The 27,359-nt window shown below is 40.8% G+C and overlaps 1 protein-coding gene across 3 annotated transcripts; it reads left to right on the top strand.

Moving 5' to 3' along the window:
- Positions 1-60: 60 nt before the first annotated feature.
- Positions 61-26,789, top strand: ATPAF1 (ATP synthase mitochondrial F1 complex assembly factor 1). 3 transcript variants are annotated; one of them, XM_061412086.1, is made up of 9 exons: positions 61-499; positions 4,084-4,192; positions 7,866-7,910; positions 8,523-8,585; positions 11,498-11,548; positions 12,699-12,746; positions 15,898-15,993; positions 17,557-17,664; positions 23,991-26,789. In XM_061412086.1, the coding sequence occupies exons 1-9, from the start codon at positions 165-167 to the stop codon at positions 24,183-24,185; spliced, it is 1,050 nt and encodes a 349-aa protein (XP_061268070.1). In that variant the 5' UTR covers positions 61-164; the 3' UTR covers positions 24,186-26,789. The 3 variants fall into 3 exon arrangements, with proteins under 3 accessions (XP_061268070.1, XP_061268071.1, XP_061268072.1); XM_061412087.1 differs by lacking the exon at positions 61-499 and adding an exon at positions 531-672; XM_061412088.1 differs by lacking the exons at positions 61-499; positions 4,084-4,192 and adding an exon at positions 7,281-7,363.
- Positions 26,790-27,359: the final 570 nt, after the last annotated feature.

Here is a 27,359-nt window from a genome sequence, read left to right on the forward strand (position 1 = left end):
TGGAGAAGGCGGGCGCTAAAGCTGCAGAATACGCGAGGCGGGGGCGGGGGCCCAGGCAGGAGCAGCGAATCCTCTGCCCTCTACCCGGCCTTTCCCCGGCACCCGGAACATTGAGAGCGCGGAACCTCGTTGCCGAAGCGCGGGCGCGGCGGACCCGGAGGACGATGGAGAGGGCGCGCGGGCCGCGGGCCGAGGCCCACGCGCCTGGGAAGGAGGAGGAGGAGGAGGAGGTGGGAACGGCCATGGCTGCAGTGGTGGCGGCGGCGGGTGGCGCGGGCCCGGCCGTCTTGCAGGTGGCCGGCCTCTACCGCGGCCTATGCGCAGTGCGCAGCCGTGCCCTGGGCCTGGGGCTCGTGTCAGCCGCGCAGCTGCGCGTGTTCCCGGTGCGCCGCTGCTCGGGCCGGCCCGCCGGGGGAGCCGACGGCAGCGGGGTCGGGGACGAGCTCGAGGCCAACCCCTTCTACGACCGCTACCGCGACAAGATCCAGCAGTTGCGCAGGTGCGGGCCCGGCCGGCGGCGGGCGGGGAGGAGGGGCGGCGCGCGGCCCGCTCTTCTGGTGTATCTGTATCTGGCGCTCTCAGTCCTTCCAGCAGCCCTGCCAGAGGACCTCTGTTTCTGTCCCCACTGTAAGATCACACAGCTAGTGTGAGAGCCGGGAGTCTCTATTCCAGGTGTCTTTTTTTTTTTTTTCTGCTTTAGCTCTCAAAACGCTAAGGTCGACTCTTAGGACAGCCCTTAAGGGGCAAGCACCCCGGGAGACCTGTCCTCATTATGGAAATGGGAAAATAGAGCTCTGCAGAGAAGGGACTTGACTTGCTCAAGATCAAATACTGAGTCAGCTGAAGCTTGACCTAGAACTCGGGGTCCCAGGCTTCTAACTAAGGACCCTAACTACAAGGAAAGGAGATTGGGAAGGGAGAAGGACATCAAAAAGTAATATTGTGGCAGTTAGTTCTCAGTTGGACCCTCATTAGGATGAGGAACTGAGGATCAGAGAGTTAGAGGCCTGCCAAAGGTCACGCAGCTGGTTGGGATTTGTCTGACTTGGAATCCCAGGTTCCTAAAACTACCCTCCACCTTCTAGAGAGAAGGTCCTGGACATTAGAGGTAGATATAAGGGGGCATAGTGGAGCCAAAGAGTTCAACTGGAAGAGCTGAAGGAGATCAAAAGTGAAAACTGAAGGGACTTGGGAGAGAACCCGGCAGGGTGGGCAGACAGTTGTCTTAGGAGGGAAAACCTAAGACTGCTCCGATAATTTCTCTGAATTCTATCATTTCTGCTTCCACAGCCTTAATGTACTGCATCAGCTTCACGTAGAGTACTGCAGTCATCCTCTGAGTAGTCTTCCCCTCTTCCAGTCTTGGACCTGTCTACCCCCAGTCCATGTCACTACTATAGTGATCTTTCTTTGAAAGAATAACAGAATAAATGAATATTTTTGCTTTCCTTCAACAGCATTTAGATATACTCAAGTGTTTGTCTTTTTCAAAATCTCTCCTTGAGCTTCATTCCCCTTCAGTCTTTTCTCACTGATCGCTTTCACACACAAGCATCTCAAAAGAGTGGTCTGCATATACTCTCGAGTGCTTCACAGGTCCTGTTCATTCTTATTCATGAACAAATGAATGACTGGTTTTACTTTCCTTCCTCACTCAATTGTTTCTGTCAGTATTCACACTACTGTTATCTCCTGAAGAGTGGCTTTCCAAGGCACCCCAGACTTTTGGATAATGTCCATATCCTTAGTGTTCCATACAAGGCCTTCGTGCTCTAGTACCTGCCAATCTTCCTAGCTTTATCTCTTGCCAAACCTTCCTTTGAGCTCTGTGGCCTAGCAGAAAGGAATAAAGGACTGGTGTTTGGGGGCAGATGTTCCAGGTAAGGGGAGCAGCAGCATAAACAAAGGAACAGCGGCATAACACCACTTCAACCATTTGGGAATATTTGAGCAGATTTTCATCATAATACCTGTAGCACTCTAATGTACATATTTCCTTGTCTTTCTGCCCTACTAGGTAGTACAGTCCTTGACGTAGGTACTCTTTCTTATGTATTTCTGTATCTCTAGAACCAACCCTGCAAGTTAACCAACAGGCAAGAGACAGCAAGTCAAGTTTGTTGAATGAGTGAAAGGGAGACAGGAAGGGATAAGTCCTAAAAGAAGTTGAGTGAGAGGGGAGGGAAACCTGTGTGCCTACAAAAAGAAAAAGAAAAAGAAAGCTTGAAGTAGAGGGAAAGGGAGGTATGAAATGAAAGCAGGACCAAAAAAAAGAGTCAGTAGAACCCGTGCCAGACTAAGGAAACGGACAAGATAGAGCATAGCCATGAGGCCCAGGACCAAACAGGTAGTGTCTCTCCTGAGACATTTTAGAAGGAATTATAGTCCTGATTGGCTAGTGCTGGAGCACGCTCACTAAACCCAGGTTCTTGCAGCACCAGCCACAAGTTCATTGTGAGCCAAGGGCAGGACAAGCCTGTGTGCCCTGCTGACCCCACTCCAGTCTAGCCCCTGGGTTTTTGCATCACACTACACTGGTGAGCTCGGAGAAGGCAATGGCACCCCACTCCAGTACTTTTGCCTAGAAAATCCCATGGACGGAGGAGCCTGGTGGGCTGCAGTCCATGGGATTGCGAAGAGTTGGACACGACTGAGCAACTTCACTTTCACTTTTCACTTTCATGCATTGGAGAAGGAAATGGCAACCCACTCCAGTGTTCTTGCCTGGAGAATCCCAGGGACGGGGAGGCCTGGTGGGCTGCCGTCTATGGGGTCGCACAGAGTCAGACACGACTGAAGCAACTTAGCAGTAGCACACTGGTGAGCTACAGGATTTCATCTAGCTTTAGGCCCAAGGTAGGTAGGACATGCACAAACAAGCATGTCCAGAAAGCAGGTCCACAGAAGGGAAAGATTTACAAATCACGTATGTGAAGAGGGGCTGAAAAAAAGCGAAGAATTTTAACCTAGAGAAGAAAAACTTAAGAGGTGACATAAGAGCAATTTTCATGTACTCATAAAAAAACTAGATTCCTGGTGAAAGATACAGAGGGGTAGACGGAGACCCGGAATGTTTTCGTCATAAAAGATGCCCAGGGTGGAGTACATGACAGGGCTCTGCTGCCTAGGCCACCCCTCATCCTCTCCAGCACTCACTGGCAACACTGACCTAGGCCCTGGTCAGGCAGATGCCACACCCTACCAGCTGGGGCCCCTGATGCAACTCTTCATCGAGGAGGAGTTGGCCCGCCCTGGAGGGGAGGAAGATCTGCCAGAATACATGGCAGTGAAGGCAGTGGTGTTCGATGTCACCTCCAGAAAGGAGTTGTATGGAGAAGGAGCACTCAGCGGTGTCTTGACCAAGAAGAACTCCACCACAGGGGTGACCAGGTTGTCTTTAGATCCTGCAGACTTCACCCATGACACTATAGGCCTCATGGCCCAGGAGCTGGAGCCCCCGTATGACATTTTCACCAGAGTGTACACAGCCTGAAGAATTCTTAACAAATGGCAGCCCCAACCTGAACTTCAGGCCTGAAGACCAGCCCCATTTTGACACAGAGGACAAATTCTGATGTTCCATCAACATGTTCTTTGGAGAGGATCAGGGGAAACTCGGGTGCTAAATCTGCAAAACAGGCTGCCTGAAGCCTCTGTATCACAGAGCTCTGAATGGAGATTTGCCCTAGTGGGGGAGGGAAGGAAGATGGCTGAGAATTAGCTGTGTTCTAGTAAAAGCTTGACAGTGGGATTCCTGTCTGAGGAGGTGACTGAGAAAGATGCCCACGAAGTACCTTTCCCATCTTGAAGATTCAAATTCCAAGTACCTGAGAGACCAAGCCCTGTGGCAACCTAGGGAATATCCTGCAGGAGAAAAATGTTACACAGGCTCCATGAGGATTAAAAATAGTTGAATAAATGGATTTCTTTGTCCACTTGCTTGATTTGTAGGTCTGGGCTCAGGGTAATTAAATTAAGACAAATGATATCTGTGCCCCATCTCTGAAAGTGAAACACGGTGTTTTGTTATTTCAAAATCCAGAAAGGCCCAGGTGGTTTAACCTTTTGTTTACCTTTGATCAGGTCTGACCCAGCTGCTTTTGAGTCCAGACTGGAGAAGCGCAGTGAGTTTAGGAAGCAGCCAGTGGGGCACTCCAGGCAAGGTGACTTTATTAAATGTGTGGAACAGAAGGTAAGACCTGCCCCTTTGGGTGCTATTGGTGCACCAATACTCTGCACCACCATGCCTGACCCTTATCCTGGGAATGGACTCACTGAGGGGTCAGCTGGATAAACTGAACTCTATCTTTACTCAGCTCAGTCTCCATCTGTAAATGGTATTCTGCTCTTTTTGGCAAGGTGTTAGAGTCATGGTGGAGATATAAGGAGATGAAAAAGATAATCTCTGCTTCCAAGGGGTATAGTCGAGTGGTCAAGGCAAGATACACATGACAGCAGCTGTGGGAATTAGGGAGGAAAAGGTGCTTAATGCATCTTAGCTTTTATTGTCCTTAAACAAGAATTAGAGCTGGGGAAAAGCATCTTGAAAGCTGTGTACAAGCAACACTACCTGTTTTCAGGTTCTGCATCCACAGATTTCAACCAACAGAGGATAGATTCAAACAACAGAGGATAGAAAATATTCAAGGGCAGGGTGGGGAATTCTAGAAAGTTCCAGAAAGCAGAACTCCAGTTTGCCACTTGCAGGCAGCTATTTACTTAGTGTTTATTGTATTTATAACTATTTATATAGAGTTTACATCGTAGTAGGTATTATAAGAAATCTGCTGCTGCTGCTAAGTCGTGTCATTCGTGTCCAACTCTGTGTGACCCCACAGACGGAAGCCCATCAGGCTCCTCCGTCCCTGGGATTCTCCAGGCAAGAACACTGGAGTGGGTTGCCATTTCCTTCTCCAATGCATGAAAGTGAAAAGTGAAAGTGAAGTCGCTCAGTTGTGTCCAACCCTCAGCGACCCCATGGACTGCAGCCTTCCAGGCTCCTCTGTCCATGGGATTTTCCAGGCAAGAGTACTGGAGTGGGGTGCCATCGCCTTCTCCATACAAGTATTCTAGAGATGATTTAAAATGTATGGGAAGATGTGCATAGCTTATAAGCAAATACTATACTATTTTATACAAGAGAATTGAGCACCTACATATTCTGGTGTTTTCGGGGGTCCTGGAACCAATCCCTGACTGATACTAAAGGACACTTGTATAGGAAAATTAATCTAATGCAGTGCTTCCACACTTTTTGACCATGACCCACAGTAAAAAAATTTTACATTGCAGTTCTTTATACATATTTGTATATGATTATAACTGAAACAAAATTTTTACAAAACAATACTTACTTTTATTAAATGCAATGCACTCTTAATATTATTTTCATCTTTTAAAAAACCCTTGGCCACAGTCTACTAAATTTATTTCACAACCTACAATTTGAAAAATACTAATCTAGGCTGGTGCACAGAACAAATCCAAGTGGGAGAGACCAAAGCCAGGGAGAATATATCTAAATGTGGGCTGCATGGGCCTGAAATAAGGTAGTTACAATGGAAAATTGGGGTTCTACATTATAAAAGGATAGGTGTTTCTTTTACTTGGAAGATAACTTTTTGCCTTACTTGCTCAGTTGTGAATGAATCTTTGAGGCCCCATAGACTATAGCCTGCCAGGCTCCTCTGTCCATGGAATTTTCCAGGCAAGAATACTGGAGTGGGTTGCCGTTTCCTATTCCAAGAGATCTTCCTGACCCAGAGTTCGAACCCTTGTAACTCTTGCATCTCCTACATTGGCAGGTGGATTCTTTACCACCAGCGCCACTTGTGAAGCACCCTTTTTTGCCTTGGTATCCCAAATTTTAAGAGTTCATTCAGTCTTAATGATTGGTTGAGTTAATTAGAATCAGAATAGTTAATGGATTAATCATTACAAGGTTGAGGAGCAAATTCAACCTCTTATGACAAATCTAGTTTACAACTTTGAACAAACAACTCTACTACAAATATTTTGTCTAATGTAATTTCCTAAAACACTTATAGTGTCAAGATTACAAGTTAATAGCTATTGGAAATATTACTGTGTTATAAACTTTCAATATTATATGGGAAAGCTTTTTGCCCCCTTTTGAAATAAGACTTAGAAATTCACCTTTATGATGACAAGAGCAGAATAAAGATTTAATTTAAATTATGGCAATTCTTAAGTAAATATTCACTTACTGCCTTTCTTATCTTGCTGGAGGAAGGTTAATAACTAATGGCTCTATTTCTAAAGCCTTTTCTTTGAGTCATTGGTTCCCTACTATATAACACCAAACATCCCCTTTTTGTAATAAATTGTATTTAATTTATTATTCTATTCTCTCTATTCTACCCTGAAATGAAATGTAGACAGTAGAACCTACCTACCCATATAATGTCAAGGGGAAAAAAAATAATGCCTTAATTTTAATAAAGTTTTTTTTTTTTTTTTAATACAGATAATAGTATGTAAGTTCTTAGGCACAACTGTGCTATGAGACCTAATGCAGTCATCAGGTACTTTTACCTCTATGTAAAATCGCCATAAATACTTAATGCAGCAAATGCCAACTGATACAAGCTGTTATGCTGGTAATTATAAAAACTCCAAACAATAACAGTATTGTTATCAGTGACTCATGAGATTCCACAATGTATTGGTACAATCTTCTCTTAAGTTACGTATAGCTGCATTTCTGAAAAATTCAATATTAAAACTGTTTTAAAAAAGGAAGAGGAAGGGATGGATGGAGGAAGAAAAGGAGAAAGGTAGGTCTGGCTAGACATTGAAAAGTTGTATGAGATGAGGGAAAAAATTCTTCCTTATGTAGAACTCACCTGCAAAATTGCGGTTCATCTGTCACTGCTGCCCCTCCAATATAAATGCAGGTGTAACTATCCAGTCAATTATTGTAATAACAACAAAAAAACAAGTCCCCATAGATTTGTACTCTATGTACAATATGTACTCTATTTGTACTCAGCTCTACTCCCCACCTGTAGTAGAGATGCTTTAAATGTTTCTTTAATTGCTCTTGAAACTTTGGCCCATAGGGTGTGTCCAGTAGGTTTTTCTATACCAGGCTTTTGTCTAGTTTGTAGGTACTGGTTCTACAAACATTGTTTATGAAATATTTGAATTCATTAAAGCACAGAGTAATGAAAAGTACAGTTTAATGCAGAAAGTATGTTTCAGTTTCAGATTTCCAGGTGTGGATTATGCTCTCTGAAAGATAGTCATGAACTGAGAAATTGAATGGAAGACTCAGAATAACCCATCCCTACTATTGGAAACAACTCCAGATAGGATATCCTGCTGTGGCCTTTATCTGAGAGTGAGTTAGGAGAGAAAATAATCACTTTCAGTTTTTCTTGGCTTTTTGTGAGTGGGAGTCTAATTTGAAGGTGGGAATACATTATAATATGGATTACTGGAAAAGACTCAATAGCCTGCTGAGGATGCCTGCCTTCAGAAGTGCTGTTACAGATAAGAAGCAGCTTGGAAAAGACATCATTCCATTTCTCATCTCCTCTGTGGCTCACTGGGAAGTGAAGCACAGGAAACCTAAGCAGGCTTGTTCTGGGAAGGAGTCCCTCATCCAGGGATTGAATGGATTCTCAGTTCCAGTAGGTGGTGTTTACTAACAAAGAGGTTTCTCATCTCTGAATCTCAGAATCATTCAAAAGTTGTCTCACAAACAATAACTCTTAGAACACTTACTATATAGAGTGGAGAGAAGTGAGTTCTTAGGTGCAACATTACTAAATGAGGTATTGGCAGCTCACCTAGAGAGGGTGGTCTTTTAGAGCAATATCCTGTCCCCTCCTGTATTTCAGACACTGGGGAAACAGCCTGTGAGCAGAGGATTCACTAAGGACAAGGTAGGTTTCTAATTAAATAGCCAAGTCTGAAGTCATGTGGAACGCCTATAACAAGAGACTGCATATTGGAACGTATGTACTGTGGCTCAGTGTTTTTGTGCTTTTCTAACTGTGGAGATTAGAAATATTTTTATGAATTTTTGTTATGACTTTGTTATGGTTTTATTATGACTACTACATAGTGTGGGTCCTGGAGTGCTAGAGGAAGTGTAGTGATACCTTTCCTGTCTATAGGAAATAGTTAAAAAAAATCAAATAAATACATGTTTACTCTGTCATTTAACTTGCAAATAAGGAACCATTTCTGATAGAATAGCAGTTAAAGGTAACAACTGAACTTTCTTCTTACCAGCTGCAAGCTGCAGTGCTCATGAGTGAGTGAAACTTTTGGGAAATCCCTGCATATACTCCCTGAAAATAGAACTGTGAAACCTGCCTGACTCTGGTGGCTGCCTTCTCTGAGCTTGTGGGTTTTTAATACTCATTCTCCACTTACTGAAGATCTGCTTTACTATCCTAACATGATGCTTCCTATAAGGCTTACACATGCAGTTAAGTTGTTTTATTTTTTCAATTGTAGGTGTTAATTGCCTTTTATTTTTTTCCTTTCAGACTCTCAGTTCAATCTTCAACATTGAGATGGTGAAAGACAAAACTGCAGAAGAAATAAAACAGGTAATGAATGAAAATGAATTGGCATACTTTATGAAAATATGTACTTTGTGAACCAAATCCGAAAGTAGAAATGAACGTACATTTCCTGATACCTCTTCCTAGCCAAAATGAAAGGCAATCATTGAAAGCAAAAGTGATGAATTACATGAAAAATAGTGCATAAGAAAACTTGGTCTCCTATATGTTTAATCAACTCACATTTCCCCTTTCTTTTTCATTCCTGTTGTCCACATCTTATTTAAAACTATCCTTGCTCTCTCCCCGGGTGACTGTATTACCTTTCTAAATAGGTTTCCCTATTCTTATTTCTCTTCTTCCCCTTCCCCTGTCATATCCTCCCTCATTCAATCCCCCTGAAGTTCTGCTCATAGTGTATTGCTGAAGAACAGACTCTAGAACCAGGCTGCCAGTTTTAAGTCCAGGCTCTGCCACTTACTAGCACATTGACTTTGATAAGTTAGTTAACCTTTCTGGGTCTCAGATTCCCTATCTGTAAAATGGACATAATAATAGTACTTACTTCATGGAGTCAAACGAGTTAATATTTACAAAGTACTTGCAACAGTGCCTGACACAGAATAAATGCTATATTTGTGCCTTTAAATAAAAGAATAAAAATAAATCTTATGAAGTAACCCGCTCTCAAAAACTCAGTGACTTCCCATGTTCCTTTGTTTGCCATTCAGAGTCCTCCATTATTTTAGGACCTTCTGCAGGAAGCCTTCTGGACACCTCCCATCAAAGCACTCGTGATCCGTTCACGTGTCTGGTCATTCCATATACCTTGATTTGCATTGCTACTTACATTTGCATGTCTGATTCTCTTTTCTATAATCAGAATATAACAAGCTATTGGCATTCCTTACAGTTCCATAATTGTATTTTAGGTAGATTGAGAGAATCAGTGATAAGAGTAGTATACTGTGTGTCAGGTGCTGCACCTAGTGCTTTATATGCACTGTTTCATTATATTCCTATAACCCCCTTATAAAGTGAGTAAGCAGGGAACTCTGCTCAATGTTATGTAACAACCTAAATGGAAAAATAACTTGAAAAAGAGTAAGTATATTTATATGTGTAACTGAATCACTTTGCTGTACACCTGAAACTAACACAGCATTGCTAATCAGCTATACTCCAATATAAATAAGCTAAGAAAAGAAAAAATCCATAAAATTTTTTTAAAAGCTAAAAAAATAAAATAGGTACTATTATTCCCAATTTACAACTGAGGAAATTAACTTAAAGAGATAAAGTAACTTACTTAGTGATAGAACTAGGATTCAAACCCATGTCTGTTTGAGTCTGCATCTTATTCCCTTACAAGAAGTTGTGCCAGTTGCTATGGGTGTCCTTTGGTACTGTATCATTCATTTCAGCAAGCATTTATTAAATATCAGCCTCTGTGCCAGATGTAGAAATAAATGAGGGACCTCTCCTCTCAAGGAATTTCAGCCTAGTGAAAAGACAGACACAAAAATAAAAAGAGAACAGCACAGGGTTCTAGCTTCTGCTAATTTAGGCTTAATACAAAGTCTCCAGGAAACTTCAAACTGCCTTTGGGAAGAAATGCCAATAGAAAGTGGACACCAAGTATGTCCTTTAGGAGAGAGAGAAGCCAGGCCCAGGAAGCCTGACCATTACATGACAAATATCATTCTCACCTATATTTTTAGATACAAATTTGTGTTCATTAAAATAATTTTGAGTGGCCAAGCTCAACTATGTTAGGAAATATCTATCAGTCTCATAAATTCAGTGTTGATTCATAAACTGTCTGCTAATATAAATTAAAAAAAAACAAGCAGGACATGCTGTCCTTAAAATGAGGAGGCAGTATTTTGACATAAAAAAAGAAAGGCATAGCAATCTTAGGCTGCATTGATAAGGTGATTTGCCCAGGTCCTAGGAGGTAATATTCCTTCTGTGCTCTGTGACGGTGAGATCTCACTTTATGATTAGTGTCTTCTGTTGCCCCCATCCCATGTTCTTGGGGATGTTGACAAAGCAGAGCAGCTCTAAAGGAAGGCGACCCATTCTTTAGCACCAGCTCACTTAGGTATCACATTGACTCTGATGCCTTCCCTAACTTCTGTACCTTTGCTAATGCTTGTCATTCTCTGCTTAGAATGTCTCTTATCATCTCTCCTACCTGTCTATCTTCCCAGACTCCCCGTTCATCTGGCTAACTCCCGATCATTCTTCAGGACATAGTTCAAGTGTCCCTTCCTTTGGTACTTGTACCCTAAATCGGGTTAAGTGCCTCTTTGTTGCCTTCAGAGCACATTGGCTATGGTTTGCATTGTAATTCTGTTTGCTAAGTACAAACATTATTTCAAATAATGTTTCAAATTATTTTTTCAATAATATTGAAATTATTATTTCAAATAATTATTTCAAATTCACAATAATCCCATGAGGTTCATGTTATTGGTATTTTATCAATGATTATATTTGCTGTTATTTAGTTATTTTCAGTAGTTTGCCCAAAGTAGCATAGCCAACAAATGACAGGAGCTGGGATTTGCACCCATATCTGTCTGACCTTGAGACTTTGGTTTCTCTGAGAGGGCCCACAGTTGGCTGGGCGTTGAGGGTTTGGGGAGAGAAAATATGGAAAAAAGAATGTGTCTGTTATACACAAAGCACGTCTTAGAAGAAATGATTAACAAGGTCATAGAATCTGTTTCTCTGACAGGAATTTGCTACTGAGAGTTACAGTTTAATCATCTAGAAGAGTAGATGCTATTAAATCTTTTTTGTAATCATGTACAAGTAATAAAAGTATTACGTTGGATTTTCTTCCCTGTTATCAAATAACATATTACTGTGAGCAATGAAAGCTGTCACTGCTTCTTGGTGCAGGTTGAAAAGATGACTGACGGGTCACAGACACTCTCTTTTTTGTACAGATTTGGCAGCAGTATTTTGCAGCAAAAGATACAGTCTACGCAGTTATTCCTGTAAGTAGTTTGGAAGGGAAAATGAAAGTGTTACAGCACAAGGGTCAGGGCTCTAACCTTAGTAGGCAGTTGCTTTTACTGTTCCTGGGTTTATTGCCTCTTGAGAACCTACATTTATAGCTCTGAGGGTTTTTATTATGCCCTGAGCACCAAAGATTGGGAGCTCCATATGGTATATTTATGGCTCTTGTTTTTCCTCTTTCTGGTTTAGAAATGTCTCTTTGAGTCAAGTCTCTGACAAGGGAGCATAGTATAAGTTTACGTTGCTGAGCAATTTCCAAGTGTCTTTTATTTCTTTTTCGTGTTTTCCAATCAAGCTGTTGGAATTTAGGACAGGTCCTCAAGCATACCTTCCTTCCCTTCCTGTCTATAAGTGGCCTATCCCTGAGCTGACTTGGAGCTTCCCAAGCTTTTGAGGCATCTCCCTCCTCAAAATTGCTGCCTTGGAGATAGTCACAGGCCACTGCTTGACTGTTGAAGATCTGTGACTTGGAAGGAAGGCTGCTGACTTCTGGTTTAGTGTCCTGCCGCCTTCTACCAGAAGAAAGCATTTAATGTTCTAGGTTATCAGCTAGTTCATTAATTGTTCTTCTCTGAAGAGGAAGTAGCTTTAGATTAAGTTTGTATCAAGTACACAAATATATACCTAGCTTACATGTGTTAAGTTTAAGAAGGAAAATATACAGATGGAAAAATAAAACCAGGCCTTTTGGTTGTTGTTGAGAGTATTGCTATCTTTTTTTCTCTTCCTCTTTTACATATATACCCTTTCCTTTCATGAGTTCAACAGCCAAAAGAATCTGTGCTTTTCATGTTCTTTTAAATCTCTAATACTGACTCATTGTTTGAGCAGGCCTTCTTAACTCTCCCTCATACAGACTCGGTGACTTATTGTCTCTGACACTTGGCAGAGTCCCATGAAGAGTTTAGAAGATTTGGAGTATCCACTCCTCACACATAATTTTGATACTGAATAAGAAAGCGTACATCTGGTTTTTCCTCTCTGTTGTAAGAGGGGTTTGTAAATAATGCAACTTGAGATTGTTTTAGTTGTATTTTAGTTCTGGAGTTCAGTCTTGGTGACTTTAAATGTGCTTATGGCCTTTTTTATTTTCTTGTCTTTGAATTTTATTCTTTTCTAACCCTACAGAAAGAAAAGTTTGATTTGATTTGGAACCGGGCTCAGTCCTGCCCAACAGTAAGTTTCCCATGACCATATGAGGATTGCTTCTCAGTGCTGCCAGACAAGGATGTTTTCTGACCATTCTCGTCATGCGCCACGCTGTCATACATTTTATAGTCATTTAACAGAGGTGCTTACATGTTGATTGTACTGATAAATGAGAGTCTTAACCTTAACCCTAACTAATCTTGAGGATTTGCCCAATAAGTCTGTGGCTGTTTAGCTCTCTGAAACATCTCAGCCCTTTCTGATTTGGATCTTAATCTATTAATATAAGTGGAAAAAAAGAATATAAGTGAATGTTGGAAGCAACACCTGAGACGTTAATCTTTTCAACCTCCTCTAAGTTTCTCTTCTCTTGGCAGTTTCTTTTCAGTTTTGGCCATGCTGTTTTGATTATATATGTGTGAAAGGAATTATGAAATTGTTGCTGGAGTAGTGAGCTGCCAGAAGACAAGAGAAAGGGAATAGGTGAGGTGGGTCAGCTGACTTGGTGTCTGTACTGATTTCTCAGATTCTCAAAAAATGCTTCTAAACATTGCTGAGAGAAAATAAAAGACATCTAAGTAAATGGAGAGATATACTGTGTTTGATGACTCAGTATTGTTGGCATTTCTCTCCAAATTGATCTCTAGATAAACTACAATCCAAATTAAAATCTTTATAAGCTTTTTTTTTTTTTTAAGAAATTGACACACACACACACACACACACACACACACAATTGACAAGTTGATTTAAAAAAGTTGTTTGGATATCCAAAGGATCTAGAGTAGCAAAACAGTTTTGAAGAAAAAGAGCAAAGTTAGAGAACTTACATTACCTGATTTCAAGACTGTGATTTCATAAAACTACAGTAATGAAGACAGTGGAGTAAAAACATAAAAACAGACACATAGATGAGTGGAGCAGAGTAGACAATTCAGAAATAAACCAATATATGCATGGTCAGTTGTTTTTCAGCAAAGGTGCCAAGGTAATTGGGAAAAACAATGATCTTTTCAACACATGCCCAACAAATTGTGCAAAAAAATTTGAGTATCCATACACACACAAAAAATGAACCCTTTCCTCACACAGTATCCAAAAATTAACTCAAGATCTAGGAAAAAATCTTAGGTTGAGTATTAGTCACAGTAGCCAAAGGGTACAAGTAACCCAAGAGTCCATTGATAGATGAATGGATAAATAAAATGTGGTATATACATGTAGCAGAACAGTATTCAGCCTTGTAAAGGAAGGAAATTCTGACAAATGCCACAGCATTCATGAACCTTAAAGACGTAATGTGAAGTGAAATAAGCCAGTCACAAAAGGACAAATACTGTATGATTCCACTTATGTGAGGTACCTGAGATAGAATGCAAATTAAAACCACAATGAGGGCTTCTCTGCTGGCTCAGTGACGAAGAGTCAATCTGCCAATGCAGGGGACACAGGTTTGATCCCTGGTCCAGGAAGATCCCTGGGCTACAGGATAACTAAACCCCTGCGCCATAACTACTGAGCTTGTGCTCTGGAGCCTGGGAGCCACAACTGCTGAGCCCACCTGCCACAACTGCTGAAAGCTGTGTGCCCTAGAGCCCATGCTTGGCAACAAGAGAAGCATGCAAATCGCGGCTAGAGAGTAGCCCCCACTCCCTGCAACTTGAGAAAGCCTACGCAGCAGGGAAGACCCAGCACAGCCAAAAATAAATTAATTAATTAAAAAACCACAGTGAGATACCACTAAGATGACTAAAATTAAAAAGACTGACAATACCAAGTGTTGGTGAGGATATGAAACAACTAGAACTCTAATATATTGCTGATAATAGTATAAAATGGTGCAACCACTTTAGAAAGCAGTCTGGCAGTTTCTTTGTGAGTTAAGCATGACCTGCCACACTACCCAGCCATTCTACTCCTACATATTTTCCCAAAGGAACTGAAAGCATACCTCCATTCAGTGACTTACACACATGTACAGGCTGTTCATGGCAGCTTTATTTGTAATAACAGAGGCTGAAGATACCCAAATCTACCACAGGTGAAAGAGTAAAGAAACTGTGTGTACAAAGAAGTATAGATTCTGTGGTTCCATTTATGTGAAATTCTGGAAAGCCTGACCAGTAGTGAAAGAAACCAAGTCAGTGGTTGCTTAGGAACAGTTGGAGAGAGGGAGGGATGAATTACAAAGGGATTTGGGGGCATGATAGATACCTTCATTATGTTGATTGTGGTAATCCTGTTAACTATGGTTTCACAGTATACATATGTCAAAACTATTTTAATTGTACACTTTAAATATGTGCAACTTACACCTCAAATATACCTCAAGAAAGCTTTAAAACATTTTTTTCTCCATTAGGTAGGCACTATGGTTATCTCATCTAATATTAGTAATAACAAAATGGAGCCTTAGTGGTTGGCAGTAAGGAGACAATTCCATGACTAATGTGTATGAGGCTGATTATACTTTGTTTTGTTCTGGCATCAGTCTCTACCAGTCCTCCCCAGTTCATCTTGAGCATGAAATTAATCATTTCAGTGATTAGAACCATACTTCAGTATCAGCCTCAGATAGTAGAATATGAAGTGATTATTATAATTGTAGCAAAAATTAATTCAGCAACATGAGGAAGTTTAGAAATTGAAAAGGACCAAAAAGTTCATCAAAAGAAGGATGGGTAAAATTGTGGTAAATATCTATTGTCAATTTCCATATAATAGTGAAAATAATGAATTAGTAATATTTATCAACATCAGTAAATCTCAGAAGTATGATATGAAGTAAAAAAAGCAAGTAGCAAAAGTATACATATAGTTTGGTAAGATTTAAGTTTTTAAACATGCAAACAGTACTCTTGTTTATGGGTGTATACTTACACACTAAAAGTATAAAAACCTGGAAGGGAATGACAGGTTAGCAAATGCGGGTTAGCCGTCATTGTAGAATGGAATTAGAATGGGTTTACATAGAGAGCTTCAGTGAATCTCTCATACTTTCTTTCTTAGGTGGGTTGGGAAGTGTAAGAGTGTTACATTATCACATATGAATTTCAAAATACAACAGAAGTTTTAAAAACCAAATGTTGGAGAAATGGAGTGAATGACACAGGTGGTTGGACATAGAGCAAGCGGTTTTATTTATCCACCTGTCTCCTTGTGTATTCATTTCCCACAGTTTCTCTGTGCACTACCAAGAAGGGAAGGTTATGAGTTTTTTGTCGGGCAATGGACAGGTACTGAACTCCACTTCACTGCACTTATAAATATTCAGGTAGGTGTCCTGTGTTCATCTCTTTGGTGAAAGAAGCCTCCTCTGTGGGACTACGAGCCCTTGCTAAGGCTTTAAGACACAGAATATATACTAACTTCCAGCAGCATTTGCTGTAGCATTGATGAATTGTCGTACTTCTTTGGGTTAGCTTTTTAGGCCCCACCCAATACCTTTGAGTTATAACCTTAAGGGAGGTTCTGTGTCTTAACATGTGTTTTATTAGCCAGCTCAGCACTGTCTAAGGTGCTAGATGTATATTTTTCATTTCATAGATGTTATTTTGTTTGCTTCCATCCTTCCTTCTTTTTCTTCGTTTTATTCCCAAATGCTAGATTAAGAAGTTTGATCCAAAGCATTTGAAGCTTTTAAAATAAAAGTATTTTAAATGAGATAATCACTAGGATTGTCAGTCTTTATTTGTAGGCCAGATCTGGCAAAAACAAGAATGGATTACAACAGCTTTGCAGTTGGGATGAAGGGAGCACACAACAGAATGAGAATTTTCTTATGACTTTATCCCTTGTGATTGTATCAAAAAACTGTATCATGTTTATTTTTTTTAAAAAGAAAGAAAAGGAAACAAAAAAGAATAGCAAGCTTAGAGCAGTTCACACTGCTAATAAGTCGTAGAGCTAGGTTTGCTTGACTCCATGTTATTGATTCCAAAGTCTGTGAACTTAACCATTAGGCTGTTGTGTTGGAAACTATGCTAGGACTACCCTCCTGAAGCTCATATACAGGTATAGGAAAAAGATCCAGAAACATAATTATGATCAAAATGATAGTGTATCTATAGAAATATGTTTGGGAGAATTGAGAGGCTACAGTATTACTAAGAGAGCCCTAGCAGTAATTAGGTATTGATAATTAAAAGGACTTTTTCTGAAATCTTAAAGATGAAACCCAGAGATCTTTTGAATGTATGGTTGTTTCCTCCTACACTATATGAGGGCTTAGGCTTTGAATCCAGCCTCTCTTCTTAGTCTGAACTGAGGTCTGGTAACCACTGCCCTGTCCATTCTTCATGAAATGATGATGTTCCAATTCTTCTTTCCCCCCCTTTCTCCCACCCAGATTATATTTTAAAATTGCACATTACAAATCTGGCCCATGTGCAAACTCTCCAGCTGTTTGCTACAGCTTAAAAGAGCTCAGTCTTCAGAGCCAGCCAAGGGGAGTAGATTTCAACTGTGAAATGCACTAGTCCATAAAAGTGGCAATTACACAGGCATATTGCTTTCTTTAGAACTTGACTTGGTAGCTGCTCGTGTCGTTTTGTTTTTAAATATATGGCCATGATGAAGGATTCACTGCCTGCTGTAAACATTTTCTGGGAAAAAAGCCAAACCTTTTTCAATTGAAGACACAAATAACAGTGTGCAAACTGTCAGTTTTGCTGTGACTTGGCAAACCTGACCATCCCCACGTACCAGTCCTCCAACTCACTAGCCACCCAAGGGACTGTTAAGAGCCAGAATTTCCTCCAGACTGTCTATTGCGGTGAAATTGCAGTTTTGTTGTGGTGGTACCTTACTGAGTCTTGATAAGTGTTCCTCCTTACAGACCCGAGGGGAAGCTGCGGCCAGCCAGCTGATTTTATATCACTACCCTGAACTTAAGGAAGAAAAGGGCATAGTGCTGATGACAGCAGAAATGGATTCCACATTTCTGGTAAGAATCAACTTTTACCTTTTTGCATGTATCTGGTGGCCCTGAAGATATTCTTCTGCCAAACCTCATGAGAAGTAAAATTCCAAAGACAAACATAAGAAACATACTTGTTTCTAACTTAAATTGACAGTAATTTTGTCTTACTCAAGCTCTTCCAAATTGCAGTTAGTACAGATTCTCATTCATTTATTCACAATTTGAAAGTCCAAAAGCTCTGACCACAAAATTTTTTCATAACTCCTTTGGTCACCAAACCTTATCTGATTTGAACTTACCTGATAGCTGTATCTTCATTGTAACTTCACTTTGATGTGAGGCCACTGATAGTCCTTATTAATCCTACTAAGTGTGGAATATTCATGCGTTTTACAAGGGAAATATTAATGGATTATGAGGGTTACGTAATACAGTTATATGGTATCTGCATTTGTTATCTTTCTAAAATCCAATAATTCTAACTCTAAAACACAGCTGGCCCATGGAGTTTCAGGTAAGAGGCTCTGGACAAATAAATGGCTTCTTAAGTGTACAAAAGAGTTCAAAGTTGAGAACAGTTCTTAATCTTTTCTCTTTCTCCACACTATTCTCATGTACAGCTTTCATCATGCATAGTGTTTTTCCTTCCTCTTTTCCCATTTCCCGGGATAGAGCATTGACCATGCGCCTGTAGGTAGTGATGTCTGTTGTGTGTGTTCTCTGTATATCCAGGACCACGAGCAGTTTTGTGATTGCTGTTCAGCCTGTTTGTCTAGTCCTTGCTCGTTTCAGTCTCATTTATCCAGCAGTGTTTAAGTTCAGGATGTCCTCAAGATAGTGGGCCCTTTAGTGCCTTTTCCTCCTGAGATTATTATAACACCCACTGATTTTTGCTCTCTCTTTTACCAGCTGCATACAAGGAAGGGAAAAGTGATGGCACTCAGCTAGTATCACATAGCAATAGTAAGCCCCAAGTCTAGGGCGTAACTGAGAGTCTCCTTCACTGTCTGTTAGTCCTGTCTATTATCAGTCTCATTTCTCCCATTCTTCCTTCTACTCATCACACTCACCTGGAAGTCACCCAAAATCCTATCCAGAAGAACGGAGTTGCCATTAATGAGACAGACAAGACTGCAGGCAAAACAGGTTTGGGAGGAAGATCAGGACCTGAATTTTGGACACATTAAGTTTGAGGTGCCTATTAGATAATCCAAGTAATAGGCAGTTAGGCATATGAGTCTGAAGTTCAGAGGAGAGGTCCAAGCTGGAGAGATGAAGATGGGAGTTGTCAACATACAGATTGCTATTTACAACCATGAGACTGAAATCACCAAGGAAGTTAATGAAGGTAGAAAAGAGAAGAGGTCTTAGAACTGAGCCCTGGAGCATGAGGAAGCATCAGCAAAGAAGATGAAAAAGAAGAGTCAGTGAGGTAGGAGGAAAACTAAGATGGTAGAATCCCCTGGAGGCTAAGATAAAATGTTTCAGGGAATAGGGGTGCTGAGCCAGCAGCTCACATACTGGTAGGGCAAGTGAGATGAGGACTGAGAATTTATTAGAAGTCACTGGGGACCTCTATGGGGGCAGTTTCAAAGGGATAGGACGACAGCGTATTTGGAGTACATTTAGGAAAGGTTGGGGAGAGAAATTAGAAAAAGTAAGCATATTGAAGGAGTGTTTCTGAGAAAAAAAGGAAAGAATGGGGTGTAAGAAGTGGGGATGAGAGTGGGTTTTTTGTTTTGTTTTAAATGAGAGCCTTGTGTGTATATGCTGATGGAAAGGTCGGGTAACGAGGAAAATATTGAAAATGCAGGAGAAAGAGAGTTGTTTGGTGTTTCGAATGGGTAAATCTTGGGAATGAGGGGTTAATGTTTGCTAGAAATGTAGCAAGAGAGAAGCCAGGATATAAAGACACATTCAGCTAAGTGGATAGAGGTAATGGTAGCTTGTAAGATGTTCTCTCCAGATTGCTTAGTGAAAAGAAAAATCATTAGCTGAGAGTGGGGATGGAAGAATAGATGTTGGACATTTGAGTAGAAAAGAGGAAGTATGAAATTTTTGTCTAGAACATGAAGTGAGAATGTGTTCTATATCTTTAAGTAGTTGAAGAAACAAAAACTAAAAAAGTAATATTTCATGGCCTGTGAAAATTATATGAGTTCAAATTTCAATGTGTATAAATACAATTTTATTGGAACACAGCCATGCTTATCTTTACATGTTATCTATGGCTGCGTTACATCTACAACAGAGAGCTGAGTAGCTGCAACAAGAGACTGTAGGGCCGTAAAACCCAAAACATTAATGGTCTCTCCCTTTCCAGAAGGTGTTTGCTGACGTGTGATCTAGGGAAAAGGAAGAGAGAATGTCTGTGTGGGAATGACAAGTGCAGAGATAAAGGACTGAGAGTTGGATTTACCTAGGGTTATGGTTTAGCCAAGTGATATAATAAAGTAAGACAGGGACCGGGAAGTTAAAGGTGAATGCAAAGAAATGACTGTAATTATTGACAATGGATGCAAGTTGGGTAAAGAGAGAAGTGGAAACATAAGAAAGATAAAGAGACAGTAAGAACTGTGAGTCCTGCTTGAGGTAAAAGATGTTTTTTATTTTGTTTGTTTTTTTACTTGCAAAATTTTTATTGCTGAATTTAGTTGTGATCTGTTCTCTTTTTTTAATTTATTGAAGTATAGGTATTTTACAGTGTTGTGTAGTTGAAGGATTTTTGAAGTTGGGAGTGAGTGTTAAATATAGGAAATAGTAGACAAAGTGTGAATTTTGAAATTGAGACTTGGAGAGGATGTAGTTACCAATAATGATAAAATGTAAAACTTGACCACAGACAGAAGTGAGTGACACAGAGATGGTTTTGTATTTTCTGATCTTCAACAAACCATAACATCTAACCATATTAGATGTGGACTCTAGAGGTCAGAGGAGAGACTGTTTTTTGCTTTAGCATTTATACCACCTCTAGTGGTCTCAAACATGGTTCTCATAATTATTAAATTTGCTTCCTAGTCTTATAACATTCAACAGCATACTAGATAACATACATTTGCCTTGTATAAATCAACCTGTGAGTTTCCAGTGTAGTACAGAATTAGACATGTTAAAATTTAGTGTAGAGATACATGATTCAAAGATGGGAAACCTAGAAATGTAATATAAATATATGATCCCCTACATACTCATGCATACATTTATATTTTGGGCATTGTGTTTCCAAATACAGTAAAGCAAATAGATAGAAATACATGGAACCTATAGGTTTCTTCTAAACTGATTCATTTTAATGATGAAAATTTAGTATAGTATTTAAAAACCTTATTTGGTTCCACATGTGTGTCAGCAGATGATTTCATTGGAATGTAGTAAGTCCTAGGATAAAGACATGCACAGCTTTGGAGGGATCAGGGGGAGTGTCCCTGACCCAGAAGAAGGAAGAAATGATACCTGAACTGAACCTCAAAGATTAGCAGGAGTTTAGCAGTATAAAGTGGGGAGGGCAAAGGGGGAGGGGAATGTTCCAGACAGTGGGAATGGAATACAGAAAAGCTAGGAAGCACAAAATGACTTGGGATATTACAGTTTGCTGTCACTGATATATTAAAAAAGGGAATTTGGTGGATTATGTTCAGAAGATTGACTTTATCCTGTGAGCACAGAAAGATGAGGAGTTGACCCATAGAGAGTTGGATTTTGAGACCATTAACCTTAAGTATTTGCTTCTTAAACATTTTTTAGTTCTAGCCTGGTCAGTGTGATCATTGAAAATGCAGTTGCAGTAGTCTGGGCAAGAGGTGATAAAGACCTTACCCAGAGCAGAGTAGGGAAGGAGGAGAGAGAATGACCTCGGAAACGTATAGTGAATAAAATGGGCAAGACTTGGTACTTTGATTGTAGCCATTAAGATTGAAAGAGAGGAAGGAATCAGGTCTGTTAATATACCTCCTTGTTGAGCAGCATAGGGAATTAATATGTTTATCTTCTTGGGTCTTGGAAGGGCAAGAGACTACTGTTTCATGTCGAGAATTAAGGGAATAAAAGACAAGGGGCGAATGAGTTGGCAGCGGCTGGGGTGCAGGAGAGCTTTCCATAATCCTCCATGAGAGACATTTCTCCATGTCTTAACTCTCTTCCCCTCATTCTAGTGGTCTTCAAACAAGTGGTCAGAGTCCTTTATCCACACAAAATCTTATGTAAAACACTAGGATATAACAGCTGAAAGAGAGTGAAGGGACTGAGGCGCCTCCACAGAGCCCTAGGACTCTGCAGCTTGAACAGCACTGTTCTAGGGTGAACACAACTGAAATTACCCTTACCTCCACCGTCCTAAGCCTCAAATAAAAGTTACCTGTCACAGTCCCTACAGTTCAGAGCCTCAGAGTGGTGACATCTGCCTCAGATTATGCACTTGCTTAAGAAATGGTTTGTCCTTGAGACATGTTTGAATTTAAAAGGTAAAAATGATGAGGTAGAGTTATCGACCTTAATTATTTTGCCCCACCAGAAATAGTATCAGGGTGACGTGGAGGGAGTACCAGCCTGGGAGTCCAGAGATCTAGTCCTTGCTCTGCCACTTACGTGCCACGTGACCTTGAGTCCATCCTTGACCCTCATCTGCTCTGGTTTCCTGGTCCATTAAATGAGGACTGGATGATCTCTAAGGCCCCTTCCTGGTCTAAAATTCTATTAATTTGAAATAGCCAGAGATTTGGAAAGTGGCTTTTGATTGAAGATCCAGTCTCAGAGATGAGTGCCTGCTTATGAGAAATGACCTGCAACCCATGGGAGGGAATGGAGGTGAAGCAGCCTGTGGTATTTATAAACCCATTTTCATCACTCTGTAGCTAGACATAGCACACTTTTGACAGTTTTAGTAGGAATTTTCCATTGTTATTTGGGGTTGGATTCTGGCTGTGTGAACATTATAATGTTAAATAAATGCCTCTGATCAGCTAGCACTAGAGAATGCATAGGAAGCAAAGTAAGAGTTTTTGAGGTAATTCTTTTGTAAGATTTCAAGAGTGTAGCCTGTATCTTGATCCCACTTCTGTTACAGAGTGGTCAGGTCACCATTTTTCCTGCTCCTGAGCTTTAGAGAAGGTGGCCTCTCCTTTCCTGAGGCTTTGCTGGGGATTAGTTAGAAAAGACTGCATAGCAAATTACTACTCCAAAACTATGTGACATAAAACAATAAATATCTATTACCTCACGGTTTCTTTGTATCAGGAGTTCAGGAGCAGCATAGCTGAGTGGTTCTGGCTCAGAGTCTCATGAAGTTGCTGTCAAGATACTGGAAGGGGCTACTGGCATTTGAAGGTTGATTGGGCTTGACGATCCACCTCACCCCACTTGCATGGCAGTTGGCAGGAGACCTCATTTCCTTGCCACATTGACTTCTCCGTAGGCTACTTGAATGTCCTCATGACATGGAAACTGATTTTCTGCAAAGCAAGTGGTTTGAGATAGCAAGACAGAAACCATGGTGTCTTCTGTGACTGAATACCGGAAGTCATTTTTCATCATTCCACTTTAGTCCATTTGTTAGAAAGCAAGTCATTAAGTGTAGCCATCACTCAAGGAAAGAGAAACAAGGCTCTATCACAGGGAAGAAAAAGTGTTATGGTGAATTCCTTGGCGGTCCAGTGGTTAAGACTCCATGCTGTCACTGCTGATGGCTTGGATTCATTCCCTGCTTGGGGAACTAATCCCACAAGTTGTGTGGCCCAAGAGAAAAAAAAGGATGTCATAGACTTTGTGGACAATTTGTTAAACTGCAGCTGGCTTTGGCACCACTTATTTAACTGAGGTGGTATGAGGAATAGGTTTTATTCAAGAGTATGTGTAGTTAGTCAAAACCTTAATACCAACTCACAAACTTAGTTCTTAGAGCTGGAGAGCTGGTTAACTATTGCTCTTTTTTTCCCCCTTGAGGTATACTTAACAGTTACTAAGGAACTGAATGAAGACGGAATCTTTTTTTTTAAGAGGGAAATTTTTAACATCTGCATTAATTTATCAGCAAGCATTCACCAGATTTCACTATATGCAGGGATGTAAAACAGGCTCATACTATGAGGAATTCACATAAGGGTAGACAGACAGAAAAAGAGGAGACGAAGGTAAGATTAAATATAGTATGATGCATACAATGCTAGAGGAAGAGGAGACTAATTTGGGTACACAGAAAAGGGGCACCTCACCAAGACTTGGGATGTCAGGGAGTCAGGAAGCTTTCTGGAAGCAGTGACTCCTGGGCGAGGGCCCCACCTGCCGCAGGCGTTAGACACAGAGCTGTGTGGCCCTGTGCTGGAAGGGACCTCACTGTTCTTTCTACCTTTCAGAGTGTTGCTGAGGCACAGTGCATGGCCAACCAAGTGCAGCTCTTCTATGCCACTGATCGAAAAGAGACCTACGGGTTAGTGGAGACCTTTAACTTCAGACCGAATGAGTTCAAGTATATGTCTGTCATCGCTGAGTTGGAGCAAAGCGGACTTGGAGCCGAACTGAAATGTTCTCAGAACCAGAATAAGACTTAGGGATGTCAGGTTGGCTTACAGAGTTTTCTGCTCAGCCCTGGATAGTACTGAGCCTACCCACCCCTTGAACTCTTGGAGGCTTGGTATCTATAATGAGCTGTCTCTAAGGAGTCGTCCTGTGTGCTTGTTGCAAGAAGTAACGTGGAGGTGAGCCCTGTTACTTGATATTCAGGAAGAAAGATACCCAGACATTCTGGTAACTGTCTCCCAGCGTACTTGAAGTTTCCTTTTCAAGTGTTTGAGGTCACATCCAGAGACAATCAGGGATCCACAAGATGGTTGACTTAATTATATGCACTGTAAGAGTATATTTGTTCTCTGGCCATTTTGACTGCACAGCTCCTAATAATTAATTCCTCACCTTTATAAACTGTGACGGGATAATAAGCTTGAAGACCTCCTGTAGTTAGACATGGTCTTTGCGTACTCTTCCCACTTGGCTAGCCAAAGGCATAACCCAGTTAGACCCTCGAACAACCACATATTGCCATCAGGATTAAGAGTCTGTCTAGATGCTCCCAGAATTGCTGTTAGTGTAGCTGGTTTGGAGTATCAGCAGATTTCAGGTATATTAAAAGTACAGGTACAGTGCCTGCTGCCTGCATATTTTTAAACTATAATTTGTGACACCTGCGTCTCTAACTATTCTGCCTTTTGGAAGCTGTGTATTTGGAGGGGCCGAATTGGTGCAGTATAAATAAATCAACTATTTTGTAAACAAAGGATCAATCCAGATTTGCTTTTTGTTTTTTAAACAACTCTAAACCATGCCAGTATTATATTAATAGAAAAGGTAAGTGGAAGCAAATGTACCCTATTATGTGTGTGGGAAAATGTAGCAATAAAATAAAGTCTGGCTTATAATCTTTGTTACACTAAATAATGAAGTCTAAGCTGTGTGCTGTCCATTGTGTCTGTACTGTGGGCTGATCTCATCAAAACTCACCTTGGACTCAGCAGTTGCTTAAAATAACAGGAAAAAAAAAGAAAGAAGCTCTCCAGCACTGGAAACTCAGGTTTGGCTTATAGTGTCCCTGTGTGGCTCCAAGCTCAGTGATAGAAGAGGGTGGCAGTAACACACCGGGCTTCTGAACACGAGGCCTCAGAGCACCCCCTGCCCCAGCATTGTCGTCAGCCACCTTTATTATAACGTCTTTCCTTTTCTTCATCTAACATGTTCCACTTGGCTGCTCCTGCCTATGGTCTGGTGAACAATGCTGAGCATGGTGTGTGGGAATATAACCAGGATTTGCAGTTTGTGTGTTTCATTTATTACTGGAGACTTTTTATAGGTTGAGCTCGTCCCCAAGTCCTTTAAATGGGATTGGACTTCCCATTATTTTCTGAGCTGTGTTTCTTTTGTTGTACTTCTGAATCTGTCTGTAGAAAGAGAGAGCGTTTGTTTAACCTGGAAAAATTACTGGTCTTTCACAATTTCTCTAAAGGTTGAGCTATTTCCTAATGCAGATTCAGGCCTCTTGTCCTGACATTTCTTTGTTCTTTTTTTTTTTTTTTTTGAGAAACGAGTCTGGTTGTTTTGAGTCCCAAGAATGTTTGCTGTTCAGTGGAATTACTTTCATAGATATGTTTCCTTTTCCCCTCCAGATGGCCCCAGTCTTTAGCCTTAGTACCTTTCATAACATCTCTACCAGAGGATAAGAAAATGACGATGAAATAAGTTGGAACTGACTTCTCATTTTACATTGCTCCCAGCTTTGCCCTAAATCCCTGGTTGCCAGAGAAGAGCTGGTCCATGGCCAGTTACATCAGATGTGATCAAAGTACCATCTGGTTGTTCTTTATATTTACCTAGCAAGATCTGGCAAAGAATGACAAGAAAATTGTCAAATTAATCAATCCCCTGGTATAGTGTGGTGGTATAAACGTGGACAGGCTTTAGAGTTAAGTGAATCTGGGTTCAGTATTGGGATTCGTTAGCTCTAAATGTTGAACAAATTATTTAAACTCTCTAATTCTGTTTCTGCATCTACCTCATGGGATCATTTTGAGAATTACATTAACTTATATAAAGATTGTAGTAGAGCTTAATGTCAACTCCCTTCTTCCCTACTTCACCTCTCGCTAAAGACCCACAAATTAGTATATCCGATGTGCAGATCATTCTTTATTCCAGCCTTATCTCACAGGTTCTCAAACTTTAAGTTGCAGTGGAATTACCTAGAGCACTTTAGAATGTAGACTCCCAGATCCCAAACTCCAACCTGCTGAAGTGCTGGGAATCTCCATTTTAATATGTGCTCCAGATGATTCTGACAAAGATAATTAGCCAGTCACACTTTGAGAACCACTGCCTTATCTATTCTTCACAAAAAATCCACATTAGCCAGGTCTCTCTTTGCTGTGGACGTTAACCATAAAATCAGCTTCCTTGGCTCTTTGCCTCCTATAATGGTCCCCTTGGCATACTCTACGTTATATTTATTTATGTATATGTCTTTTCCCCTCTAGACTGTGAGCTCCTTGAGGGCTAGGGGTTTAATCTCCATTTCCAGCACCAAGGACATGGCTTGATGGCTTGGAACATTGAAGATACTCAGATTTTTGTTAAATAAATACATGACATGGATTTTAGCCAAAACATTATCTTCTGCGTGTATGTGCCTTATATTTAAATAGTTTGCACTTAAGAGATTCTCTTGACACACATAAGTGAAAAATTTACTGAGTAGGAATATTTGCTAATCAAGACAGCAAGGTAAACAAACATTCTCTGTATCTCAGCTAAATCTCCTGCACTTCTGTGGTGGGCTGTCTGCTCAGTGCGATTCGACAGTCATTTCAGAGGACATCCTCTACAACCTCCTACTTAGGTGCCTACACAGGAGGGTGAGCACGGTGATCCCTGCACTCAAGCTGTGTTCCAGCCACCAGCTGCGTCCTGCCTTTGACTCTGCCTCAATCTAGCGCCTGGTCAGAGTTTGCCTTGTCTTATTCTTAGCGTGGGTGCTTTCTTCCTCAAGCAGTTGGGAAGCTGGAGCCACAGACTCTGTTTTCTGTAGTCTCGGCAACACTGACCTGCTGTTCAGTCTTGAAGACGAGGTACAAATGCACAGTCCGCCTGTCATTTGACTTAGAATTGATTCAGCATTCATTAATAGTTACGGAACACCTATTATGTCCCAAACACAGTTATAGGAAACTTGGGAATACAGC

Source organism: Bos javanicus, chromosome 3 (assembly GCF_032452875.1).
Source record: "Bos javanicus breed banteng chromosome 3, ARS-OSU_banteng_1.0, whole genome shotgun sequence".
Lineage (NCBI taxonomy): Eukaryota > Metazoa > Chordata > Mammalia > Artiodactyla > Bovidae > Bos > Bos javanicus.

Coding starts and splice junctions, on each gene's coding strand:
- ATPAF1 (XM_061412086.1), top strand. CDS start 165: ATGGAGAGGGCGCGCGGGCCGCGGGCCGAGGCCCACGCGCCTGGGAAG. Junction 500..4,083: donor AAGATCCAGCAGTTGCGCAG/GTGCGGGCCCGG, acceptor ACCTTTGATCAG/GTCTGACCCAGCTGCTTTTG. Junction 15,994..17,556: donor CTGCACTTATAAATATTCAG/GTAGGTGTCCTG, acceptor TCCTCCTTACAG/ACCCGAGGGGAAGCTGCGGC.